The 13,153-nt window shown below is 37.3% G+C and overlaps 3 protein-coding genes across 16 annotated transcripts in view; 1 reads left to right on the top strand and 2 right to left on the bottom strand.

Moving 5' to 3' along the window:
- LOC127845741 (DNA repair-scaffolding protein-like) overlaps positions 1-13,153 on the top strand; it is a 590,230-nt gene that overhangs the window by 473,796 nt on the left and 103,281 nt on the right. The window lies entirely within an intron of this gene.
- The window catches only part of LOC127845750 (vesicle-associated membrane protein/synaptobrevin-binding protein-like), a 257,512-nt gene that overhangs the window by 153,074 nt on the left and 91,285 nt on the right, over positions 1-13,153 (bottom strand). The window lies entirely within an intron of this gene.
- LOC127845744 (ankyrin repeat and SAM domain-containing protein 6-like) overlaps positions 5,906-13,153 on the bottom strand; it is a 36,465-nt gene continuing 29,217 nt past the window's right edge. Inside the window, exons 16-18 of the mRNA XM_052376856.1 lie at positions 10,838-10,954; positions 8,026-8,123; positions 5,906-6,211 (exon numbers count right to left, since the gene is read on the bottom strand). Coding sequence (XP_052232816.1) covers positions 6,172-6,211; positions 8,026-8,123; positions 10,838-10,954 — 255 coding nt within the window. The 3' untranslated portion in view covers positions 5,906-6,171. The remainder of the gene's footprint in view (positions 6,212-8,025; positions 8,124-10,837; positions 10,955-13,153) is intronic.

The raw sequence follows: 13,153 nt of genomic DNA, 5'->3' as shown, positions 1-13,153 counted from the left end.
TGGTCTCCTGACTAAAGCAGCAAGTGGTCTCCTGACTAGCAACAAGTGGTTTCCTGACTAGCAACATGTGATCTGACAATAGCAACAAGTGGTCTCCTGACTATAGCAACAAGTTGTCTCCTGACTATAGCAACAAGTGGTCTCCTGACTATAGCAGTAAGTGGTCTGACTATAACAACAAGTGGCCTCCTTACTATAGCAGTAAGTGGTCTGACTATAACAACAAGTGGCCTCCTGACTATAGCAGTTAGTGGTCTGACTATAACAACAAGTGGTCTCCTGACTAGTAGTAAGTGGTCTCCTGACTATAGCAATACGTGGTCTCCTTACTAGAGCAACAAGTGGTCTCCTGACTAGCAACAAGTGGTCTCCTGACTAGCAACAAGTGGTCTCCTGACTATAGCAACAAGTGGTCTTCTTACTATAGCAACAAGTGGTCTCCTGACTATAGCAGTAAGTGGTCTTCTGACTATAGCAACAAGTGGTCTCCTGACTAGAACAAGAAGTGGTCTCCTGACTAGCAGTAAGTGGTCTCTTGACTAAAGCAACAAGTGGTCTCCTTACTATAGCAACAGGTGGTCTCCTGACTATAGCAACAAGTGGTCTCCTGACTATAGCAACAAGTGGTCTCCTGACTATAACAACAAGTAGTCTCCTGACTATAGCAGTAAGTGGTCTTCTTACTATAGCAACAAGTGGTCTCCTGACTATAACAACAAGTGGTCTCCCCACTAGCAGGAAGTGGTCTCCTGACTATAGCAACAAGTGGCCTCTTTACTATAGCAACAAGTGGTGTCCTGACTATAGCAACTAGTGGTCTCCTTACTATAGCAGCAAGTGGTCTTCTGACTAGCAGCAAGTAGTCTTCTTTCAGATAGTGTTCTTCTGACTAGCAGAAAGTGGTCTTCTTTCTAGCAGCAAGTGGTCTTCTGACTATAGCAGCAAGTGGTCTCTTGACTAAAGCAGCAAGTGGTCTCCTGACTAGCAGCAAGTGGTCTCCTGAATAAAGCAGCATGTGGTCTCTAACTAAAGCAGCAAGTGGTCTCCTAACTAGCAGAATGCGGTCTCCTAACTATAGCAGCAAGTGGTCTTCTGACTAAAGCAGCAAGTGGTCTCCTGACTAGCAGCAAGTGGTCTTCTGACTAGCAGCAAGTGTTCTTCTGACTAGCAGCAACTGTCTTCTGACTAGCAGCAAGTGGTCTTTTGACTGCAGCAAGTGGTCTTCTGACTAGCAGCAAGTGGTCTTCTGACTATAGCAGCAAGTGGTCTTCTGACTATAGCAGCAAGTGGTCTTCTGACTAGCAGCATGTGGTATTCTGACTATAGCAACATGGGGTCTCCTGACTAGCAGCAAGTGGTTTTCTGACTATAGCACCAAGTGGTCTTCTGATTATAGCAGCAAGTGGTCTTCTGACTAGCAGCATGTGGTCTCCTGACTAAAGCAGCAAGTGGACTCCTGACTAAAGCAATAAGTGGTCTCCTGACTATAGCAGCAGGTTGTCTCCTGTCTAAAGCAGCAAGTGGTCTCCTTACTATAGTGTACAAAGGTTAGTCTGTAAATACACTCCCCAAAGCATACAATTTTTTATGAGATTTCACAATCAATTTCTTAATTGAAGTTCCAAATGTGAAGCTCAGAAAAGTTAGCTGTAGTTTCTATTCAATGGTATAAATGTTCGGAATATCATATTCAAGCGTGTAATTTTGATTTATTATTATACATCAACATTAACAATACTTTACTATTCGTGGTTTAATTTTGACACACCATAAACATATGCCAATACATGATGACAACACCGACCGAATTTCTTCGATAAAGTTCTTGTAATTACATATAACTGCAGCAACTGTGTTTCTACTTTTATTACTCATAACAGATATAATACATCTCAAAAACAAATTCAGTACAAGAAATATTCATCAAAATTTACAAACTATCACATTTACTTGCTGCAAGCACTAAAATGTATGTACATTCATAACAATGACAAACACATGTTAACATTTAAAGTGGTAATACTTCACTTTCTTCACAATACAAAAAACTACAAGTTGGCCACAAAGGCCTATACGCACTCATATGAGTTCATAGACACCAATTGTCAAAGACTGGACACGGTGATATTTTTTGCCCAGATTATTGGGCTTCATATTGTCATGATAAACATCGTGAACAAGTTTGATCAAGACTTAGGCAATATTCTCCCTAGAATGGTAAGAATCTTTGGTGACCTTCTTTCTGGATACAACTCACCCAGATTCAATTTTGCCTAGATATTGTCAAAATTAAACAATCTCACCAAGTTTCATCAAGTATAAGTCATAAATGTTGCCTCTATAGTGGTAAGAATTTTTTTGAAGATTTAACCTGGTGACCTTATATCTAGATGCACGTGACCAAGATTATAACTTGGCCTAGATATTGACCAGAGAAAAATTCTGCCAAGTTTAATCAAGAAAGAGTCATAAATGTTGCCTAAAGAGTAATATAAGGTTTTTTAAGATTGGACCTGATGACCAAGTCTTTGGAAGCACATTACTGGGATTCCGACTCGACCTAGATATTATCATGACAAAAAAATCTACAAAATTAATTCATAAGTGAGTTTATTTATAAGATATGGCCTTGTGGCCTAGTTTTGAACACAAATGACCTAGAATTGAAGTCGAACTAAATATTGTCCAGATAGATATTCTGACCAAGTTTCATCAAGATTAATCATAAATGTGGTCTCTAGAGTGGTAACAAGGTTTTCTAAGATTTGACCTTGTTACCAAATTTTTTTGCACGTGACCAGATTCTGAGGCAATAAAATCAAAGATTAACATAATAACCAAATTTCATCAAAATTTAGTCATTAATGTTTCTTTAGGAGTGGTCACAAGTTTTCTTTAAAAGGATTTGACATGGTGATTTTTTTTTTGGATGTACTTCACCCAGATTAAAATCAAACTCAGCCTACTTATTGTAAAGATATACATTCTCACAAAGTTTCATCAGAATTTTAATCATTAATGTGACCTCTAGAGAGGTAACATGGTTTGCATAAGATTTGACCAGGTGTCCTAGTTTTTGACGCAAATGACCCAAATAAGAACTTGGCATATATAGTGTCCAAATTACTATTCTGACCAAGTTTAATGAGTGCTGATGAGCCTAAAGTTGACAATGTATACTGCCAGACTTCTGTGATTACAAAAGTCCACTTTGAGCACTTCATCGTAATGTGAGCTAAACTGTTGGGCTAACACTTTAAAATGATACATAAAGACCCCATCATCTTACAGAAATAACGGATCTCTATCCATCACAAGTCGACAAATAAATTTAGTGATTTAAAGCAAAATTTAGTGAAACACAAAGAAGCACCAACAAAATATCTACACATGACACAGTAGATAACACCCACATGTGGTTGCAAGTTTTTGGGGCATCACCAAGAAACAGAAGAAACAGAAAAGTTGTCAAATATAACTTACTGGACTGCCAGAAATTAACTATTAAAACAAAATATACATAGTAATTCTGGCAAAGATGCACTAAGAAAGTTAAGGAGTTTAATATTTTTTAACATACCTCTTTTTCTCAAAAGCTTTTAAGAGCTCCTGTTTTGCAAGATAAGCGTAAGTTTACGCAATTCAGTTTTTATGTTTTAAAGAAAAACTATGTGTTAAATACCAAAACTGCTTGTAAAATACCAAAAATAAATAATACATGGTGTTAAAACAATTTTAAGTGATAATTTTGACTGATGAAATAAGAGACTCAACTCTTTTCCACTCAGAAACAAGGTGAAAATGGCTATAAGCAACACACATAAGACCAGAACAACCTGCACAATTCTCAGTATGTTCATGTTTTATGCTGTTTGCTACTCATCAGTATCTTATGGTTGGAAATGAAGTATTTAAAACTTCAATCTAGTAAGAAAGGTGCTTAATTTAATTTGATTTTCTAAGGGAATGCAAATATGTTAAAATGTGCATCTGAGGGGAAAAGGGCCAAGCTGGTTGAGTTCAAGAAATTATGAGAAGTCACGGGTCAGTGCCTGTTGACAACATTTACTCTTTAAATATTAACATCAAATCTGAACCATTCCCCTCTCACAAATATCTTAATTTGCAAGGCAAGTTACTATCATAAATAAAACTGCATAGGTGACTTCAGGGTTTTATAAATATGGACGGAATACATGTATATCATCACAACAGTTATGACATGTAAGTAAATAAAGTATATAAACAAGCACCACACAAATGATTGTAAAATGATAAGATAATGAAAAATGTGATACAAACAAATATTTCTACAATAAAACTTGTGAATGTAGATGTTTTCAAACATTATTGATACAAAGGCAAAATATGCCCAAGAAAATAAGTGGTTATCACACAAAACATTATGATGTAAAAAATGAAACACCAAGCCAATTTGCTGAGAACTAAATAGACTTACCAATAAACTGAAAGTCTGATGAGGGAAAAATACACTGACTTTGCTGACAGAATAAAACAAAATAACCTAAATATTCTTACACATTATTTTAAAAACATTTTCGAGCTACCAACCCACGCAGCCATTTCATGGGTGGTGCGAGGGAAAACAATCAATATTTTTTACTTTGGGTCTGAACTGTGCCCAATATTTCTAAAATGTCATTGAAACAGATACTAACATATTTAAAACAAGATGTTTTATGAAATGCTATGTCCCCATATATTTGAGCTTGAAGGATAACCTTGACCTTTTGCCACTCAAAATGTGCAGCTCCATGTGATACACATGCATGCCAAATATCAAGTTGATATCTTCAATATTGCAAAAGTGTACATTAAATGAGCGATTTTGACCCATATATTTGACCTTTGACCTTGAAGGATAACCTTGACCTTGACCATTCACCACTCAAAATGTGCAACTCCATGAGATACACATGCATGCCAAATATAAAATTGATATCTTCACAAAAGTTATGGCAAATGTTAAAGTTTGACCAAACAAACAAAGCAACAAACCAACAGACAGGAAAAAAACAATATATCCCCCACTATAGTGGTGGGGAACAAAATAAATCTAAAAGAATAAATCTTAATTTCTATCAGTGATTTGATCGACTCTAAAGCCTGTCTTTAAAACAATCAAATTGTAAATCACTCATTTATCACTCTAGTGAATTATCTACCAAGCATTATCTTGAAGCATTTGTGAACCGGACTTTAACTTCAAGTGCATGAACATAGTTTTCTGTTACTTTACCAAGTTCTTAACAATTATTTTAACAAAAGCTACAATTGCAAAGTATTTTAAATATGTGGAAACAAAATTAACTCTGACACGCATATAATAATGCCTGGAAATGTTTAAAAATCGATTGAAATCCTGGTACAAGTGATCTCAACTTCCACAAATAATCTTAACATATATTGCCCGATATTAAGGTCTTCAACAAAATGAGCGAATGTGTGACATATCCAGGACATGTAAGTCATTCATGGTGAATAATGGAATTGAAACAAACATGCAATAAGGTATGATGACACAGATTGCTGTTAAAGAAAACACACACAGGCTTTGATAACATAATACTGGCATGTGACATAACCAAAACATGACAGTTCCCAGCACCATCTTAAAACTAAGCCATTTGACAAAAGCAAAATCTCAGTGGGGTTGTAAGAATTTTATCATTTCCAAAATAATAAGTATAAAGTGTTTTCTTGTTGAGAAATGGCAATCCAATAAAGACTAATATACTTTGATTTGATACAGTATATTCAAAGTGTTCGTCTGTTCTATGACCTATCATACTTAGCATTGGTAGGTTACTTACTAGCTCTGTTTCAATAATTTACACAACTTTGTTCTGTGAATGGACATGACCTTCAACAAAATAAACAAGTATTTCATAATGTCATCTATTTAGTAAATTTAATACAGTGTTAGGTCTTGAATAACATTCAATTAGTGTTGGATTGCTTTTGTGACGTTTTTACAAAACAAAAACTGCGCAGAAAAGATGGTCCATTGATAAAACCCTGACGCTTTTCTCTCATCCATTATAGCTAGAAGTATGTTTGAGTATGTAGTTGTGGCTGAAACTTATGTATCTCTCCACACCATGCGAGTCAATAATCTAACATTACAAAAACTGAGTACGTCAAAGAGATTCATTCTGTCTCAACTTCTCCAGGACTCAGCCAGGTCTGTCTGAAAAACATAACCAGACATTTACAAGTAACATATACTGTGAACATGACCTGTGGTCAAACTGGATAAAATAATGTAATAATACGTGAATCATGCACATGTCTTTGATAAGCAATTATACACAAACAGTTAACTAGCATGTGCATGTTTGATTGGTAGGAAGCTGAAACAATACAGCAATTGGATTAGAGCTTGCAAGCGCTTGTGAAAAATTAAAGCTTAAAATAAGCATCATCAGAAAATCTAGCGTAGCTGCAATGTTCATTTTAGATATTAAAGGACAGCGTTACCGCGGTACTAAAACAAGAGCTCGGCTGCGAAAGCTTGTAAGAATTATTTTTTTATTTTTTTTAGAGGTCACAGTGACCTTGACCTTTGACCTAGTGACCCAAAAATGGGTGTGGCATGTAGAACTCATCAAGGTGCATCTATGTATGAAGTTTCAAAGTTGTAGGTGGAAGGACTTTGATTTTAGAGCCAATGTTAACAAGATGTGTTTGTGAAACACAATGTCCCCCTATATGATGTTTGACATTGTAGGATGACCTTGACCTTGTGAAGGATGACCTTGACCTTGACCTTTCACCACTCAAAATGTGCAGCTCCATGAGATACACATGCATGCCAAATATCAAGTTGCTATCTTCAATATTGCAAAAGTATTAATAAAATAAGCGATTTGGGCCACATATATTTGACCTCTGACCTTGACCTTGACCTTTCACCACTCAAAATGAGCAGCTCCATAAGATGCACATGCATGCCAAATATCAAGTTGCTATCTTCAATATTGCAAAAGTATTCATAAAATGAGCGATTTTGGCCACATATAATTGACCTCTGACCTTGAAGGATGACCTTGACCTTGACCTTTCACCACTCAAAATGTGCAGCTCCATGAGATACACATGCATGCCAAATATCAAGTTGCTATCTTCAATATTGCAAAAGTATTCATAAAATGAGCGATTTTGGCCACATATATTTGACCTCTGACCTTGAAGGATGACCTAGACCTTGACCTTTCACCACTCAAAATGTGCAGCTTCATGAGATACACATGCATGCCAAATATGAAGTTGCTATCTTCAATATAGCAAAAGTAATTGCAAAATGTTAAAGTTGGCGCAAACAGACAGACCAACAAACAGACCAACAGACAGGGCAAAAACAATATGTCCCCCACTACTATAGTGGGGGACATAAAAACCTTAACAAACCTTGACACGGATGGCGGACACGACAAGCTGGCTATGACAATACCTCGGGGTTTTCTCCAAAAACAGCCGAGATAATAAGAAAAGCCAGAGGTTGTACATTGCATATGCAAACCATGAATCTACCACCATGGTGCAGAGGATATGGTGTCCACCTCACGAACGAGAGGTCATGAGGTCACTTGATCCCAAGTGTGGGAGTGTATATATCCCCATAGACACTAAGTTCCGGTGATAGTCGAACAAAAGGGACTTAAGAGGGTGTTTCAAATAAGCCTTAGGCTTTTATTCAATTGTGCTAAAAATAAAAAGGTTTAAACTAAATGATAAAATCTCTGATCAAGGTTAAGCAGTCTGACAATGCAAAGCATTTTTATATTATTATTATATTGCATTATAAATTGAGATATAGCAAATGCAGCAAGCTGGCATATATAAAACTGGGACTCTGAGCAAACAAAGTTCATAATTCACCAGGGCAGGGCTTGAACGCTTATCTTAATTTCGATTACTGGACCTTAATATGAAAACATCATATAAGTCTCTCAAAAGCTGAAAACATGTCACATTTCAAATGCTGTAAGTATGAAAACCTACCCAATACTGGCACAGCTACTTGCAACGTCAGATTGCTTTGCCTTCAGTGTTGTCTGGAAGGACTGCATGGTGTCGTGGAACTGGCGGCGATCGCGTGCCTGTAACAGTGAGCAGTAGACAGCATGTAGAAAATTTGTCAAGTGTAGAACAATGGCAACATTTACAATTTATTAAAACAAATCTACAAATGTTGACCTTTTACATGACATGATATTATAATAATTTTTTTTAAACCAGACTTTGATTGTATAAAGTAGCCATATAAACAAAGTAAAATACTTCTAGCAGTAGATGAGAGCTTTTATGATCCCCAAGTGGTCCTTATTAATTGAGCCCCATTCTGGGAAAACATGGCTTCATGCTTGTGAGTAAAGTATTGTCCCATATTACACTGTGCAGTCCTCACAGGCTTCATGATTGTGAGTAAAGTGTTGTCCCATATTACACTGTGCAGTCCTCACAGGCTTCATGCTTGTGAGTAAAGTATTGTCCCATATTACACTGTGCAGTCCTCACTTGGCTTCATGCTTGTGAGTAAAGTATTGTCCCATATTACACTGTGCAGTCCTCACAGGCTTCATGCTTGTGAGTAAAGTATTGTCCCATATTACACTGTGCAGTCCTCACTTGGCGTCATGCTTGTCAGTAAAGTATTGTCCCATATTACACTGTGCAGTCCTCACAGGCTTCATGCTTGTGAGTAAAGTATTGTCCCATATTACACTGTGCAGTCCTCACAGGCTTAATGCTTGTGAGTAAAGTATTGTCCCATATTACACTGTGCAGTCCTCACAGGCTTCATGCTTGTGAGTAAAGTATTGTCCCATATTACACTGTGCAGTCGTCACATGGCTCTATGCTTGTGAGTAAAGTATTGTCCCATATTACACTGTGCAGTCCTCACTTGGCTTCATGCTTGTGAGTAAAGTATTGTCCCATATTACACTGTGCAGTCCTCACATGGCTTCATGCTTGTGAGTAAAGTATTGTCCCATATTACACTGTGCAGTCCTCACAGGCTTCATGATTGTGAGTAAAGTATTGTCCCATATTACACTGTGCAGTCCTCACAGGCTTCATGATTGTGAGTAAAGTATTATCCCATATTACACTGTGCAGTCCTCACAGGCTTCATGCTTGTGAGTAAAGTATTGTCCCATATTACACTGTGCAGTCCTCACTTGGCTTCATGCTTGTGAGTAAAGTATTGTCCCATATTACACTGTGCAGTCCTCACTTGGCATCATGCTTGTGAGTAAAGTATTGTCCCATATTACACTGTGCAGTCCTCACAGGCTTCATGATTGTGAGTAAAGTATTGTCCCATATTACACTGTGCAGTCCTCACAGGCTTCATGCTTGTGAGTAAAGTATTGTCCCATATTACACTGTGCAGTCCTCACTTGGCTTCTTGCTTGTGAGTAAAGTATTGTCCCATATTACACTGTGCAGTCCTCACATGGCTTCATGCTTGTGAGTAAAGTATTGTCCCATATTACACTGTGCAGTCCTCACTTGACTTCATGCTTGTGAGTAAAGTATTGTCCCATATTACACTGTGTAGTCCTCACAGGCTTCATGCTTGTGAGTAAAGTATTGTCCCATATTACACTGTGCAGTCCTCACATGGCTTCATGCTTGTGAGTAAAGTATTGTCCCATATTACACTGTGCAGTCCTCACTTGGCTTCATGCTTGTGAGTAAAGTATTGTCCCATATTACACTGTGCAGTCCTCACAGGCTTCATGCTTGTGAGTAAAGTATTGTCCCATATTACACTGTGCAGTCCTCACAGGCTGATCAGAGACAACACTCTCCACTTTAAGAGTATTTTTTGTTTCAAGGAAGTCGCTTTTTTGCAAAAATCCAGTTTAGAAGGGAAGTTATGTCCCTGATTAGCCAGTGCAGTCCAAAAGACAATTAACGCACATGCATTAAGACCAGTTTTACAATAACCAGACTCAAATACGTGATGATTCTGAACATCAGTATCACATCTTGAAGATGAACATATTTAACAACACATCTTGTCGAATAAATATTTACTAAGAAATACTTACTTATTTCTTTCAATAAACCATGGCTTAATTAATATATAGATGGTTGAGTAAAATCATTTAGCTTAATATGTGAAGGAAAAGATTTTAAATAGGAACTGAAATGGGTTTTAATACTAAAATTTAAACGACATGGGACAACCATAAATATTTTGCTGTAGAAACTATAATGGTAACTCCAATTGATTATGGAATAACAAAGTATCAAGACTATCAAGACTACTTCTTTTGCAAACCACAGCACTATAATTATCTAATTGATAATTTTTGAAATTATAATATTAGATTTATAGATCATAAGTTGACTTTTCCAAATACTTAGTACAAAATACTGCTTAATTAAGATGAATTGATGGGCAATTAATACACAAAACTAAACAGAGCTATGAGAGCAATTAAGAAATTTATCCTTTATCAAAGGAATCAACATCAACTGAAACATCAGGCTGAACTGAGTCTCATTCTGGGAAAATGGGGCTTAATGCATTTGCCTAAAGTATCGTCCCAGATTAGCCTGTGCTATCAGGGACAACAATTTCGGCTTTTATGGATTATTTAGTGTAAAGGAAGTCTCTTCTAAACACAAATTTACTCAAGGAAGAACATGTCCCTATACCTTTGCGGACTGCACACTCTAATCAGGGACAACACTTTACGCACATGCATGAAGCCCAGTTTTTCCAGAACAAGGCTGAAATAAAGGGCCAGTATCTGTTAAATGCGAAGACTCGATGTGAGAAAAGTCGCTCTGTCACCTTTCCAGTGTTGAGCTCCGATATCTCCGTGAGGATCTGTTTGCGAGATTCTACATGAGAAATGCCCAGCTCTGTGAGATCATCATCCGTCAGGGTCAGGAAAGCTTCCATGTCCACCTGTAGAAAACACATTATTACCGTAGACGCTACAAACTGTTGAATGGCTATTGAAATGACTCATGGACCAAAAATTGAAAAATAGCATTTTTATAAATAATGCAGAATGTTCTTGTTGAAAACTCAATTCAAATTGTGTGGCTTAAAATAACAAGAGCACCGCATAACGGGTGCCACGCTCGGCTGCGAAAGCTTGTCAGAATTTTTTTTTTTTTAGAGGTCACAGTTACCTTGAACTGTGACCTAGTGACCTAACAAGAAATGTGTTCGTCAGAAACACAATGCCCCCTACTGCGCCACTGTGGTTTATCAAAGAGATCATAGCCAGAGTTCATCATGTATCTATGGACATAAGTCCACAGGTATGTAATGAACACTACTATTAACAACTATGTACATGAAAGAAATGATAATTATATCATTAAAAAAAAACTTTGAAAAATCAATCATTTGAGTTATAAATAATAAAAATAATAAATCTGTACAGTAACTGTGAAAAGAACTTCAATTCTTGGTAAGGAAATATATAATATGAGATTTATTATTATATTTATTATTATTATATAAATTACTTCCCTTGAAAATAATTGTCTCTAACAAATCTCTATTTTTAGTAGCAAAAAATTAAAAGCCACTACCGTGACTGTAGATTCACCACTCAAAATGTGCAGCTCCATGAGATACACATGCATGCCAAATATATAAAGTGGCTATGTTCAATATCTCCCTTTAAATCTTATTACTTCCCTTAAATGTGTATTTTTTACCGTAGACCTTGAAGGATGACCTTGATGTTGACCTTTTACCACAATGTGTTTGTCAGAATGCCGCCTACTGAGCCGCTTTGATTTATTAAAAAAAATATATATATGTGGGCAGGTCAGATAACTATGTCCATTTAAAGCTTATTACTTCCCTTGACTTTGTTTTTTTCGATCCTAGACCTTGAAGGATGATGTTCACCTTGAAATTTTACCACTCAAAATGTGCAGCTCCATGAGATACACATGCATGCCAAATATCAAGTTGCTATCTTCAATATTTAACAAGAGTGCCAAACTGTCACAAGATACGCCCGTTCGAAGGTTTTGGACACCATGCTCAATGCTTGAAAGTGTCCTCAAGACCTAGTTATTGACCCGGCATGACCCATATTTGAACTTGACCTAGATATCACTTAGATGTAACATCTGACTAAATTTGGTGAAGATCAGATGAAAACTACTTCAATTAAAGAGCGGACAACATGCTTAATGCTTGAAATGCACTATGTGACCTCGTTTTTGACCCGGCATGACCCATGTTCGAACTTGACCTACATATCATCTAGACACAACTTCTGACCAAATTAGGTGAAGATCAGATGAAAACTACTTCAATTAGAGAGCGGACACCATGCTAAATGCTTGAAATGCACTAAGTAACCTCGTGACCTAGTTTTTGACCCGGCATGACCCATATTTGAACTTGACCTACATATCATCTAGACACAACTTCTGACCAAATTTGGTGAAGATCGGATGAATACAATTTGAATTAGAGTCCGGACAAAGTGGCGCCGTTGAAAATGCACTAATTGACCCTATGACCTAGTTTTTGACCCGGCATGACCCATATTCGAACTTGGCCTATATATCAACTAGATGCAACTGCTGACCAAGTTTGGTGAAGATCGGATGAATACAATTTGAAATAGAGTCCGGACAAAGTGGCCCCTTTGAAAATGCACTTATTGACCCTATGACCTAGTTTTTGACCCGGCATGACCCATATTCGAACTTGGCCTAGATATCAACTAGATACAACTGCTGACCAAGTTTGGTGAAGATCGGATGAATACAATTTGAAATAGAGTCCGGACAAAGTGGCCCCTTTGAAAATGCACTTATTGACCCTATGACCTAGTTTTTGACCCGGCATGACCCATATTCGAACTTGGCCTAGATATCAACTAGATGCAACTGCTGACCAAGTTTGGTGAAGATCGGATGAATACAATTTGAATTAGAGTCCGGACAAAGTGATGCCTTCCGCCCGCCGCCCGCCGCCCGCCCGCCCGCCCGCCGCCAAGGGGTTTCACATAATACGTCCCGTATTTTATACGGGCGTATAAAAAGTTATAGCCAATGTTAAGGTTTTAGCACGACGCCTACGTCGGACGGCGAGCTGGATATGACAATAGCTTGGGTTTTCTCCGAA

The sequence above is a fragment of the Dreissena polymorpha genome, chromosome 9, assembly GCF_020536995.1.
Source record: "Dreissena polymorpha isolate Duluth1 chromosome 9, UMN_Dpol_1.0, whole genome shotgun sequence".
Lineage (NCBI taxonomy): Eukaryota > Metazoa > Mollusca > Bivalvia > Myida > Dreissenidae > Dreissena > Dreissena polymorpha.
The sequence above is the reverse complement of the archived record's forward strand: the minus strand, read 5'-3'. Positions and strand labels throughout refer to the sequence as shown.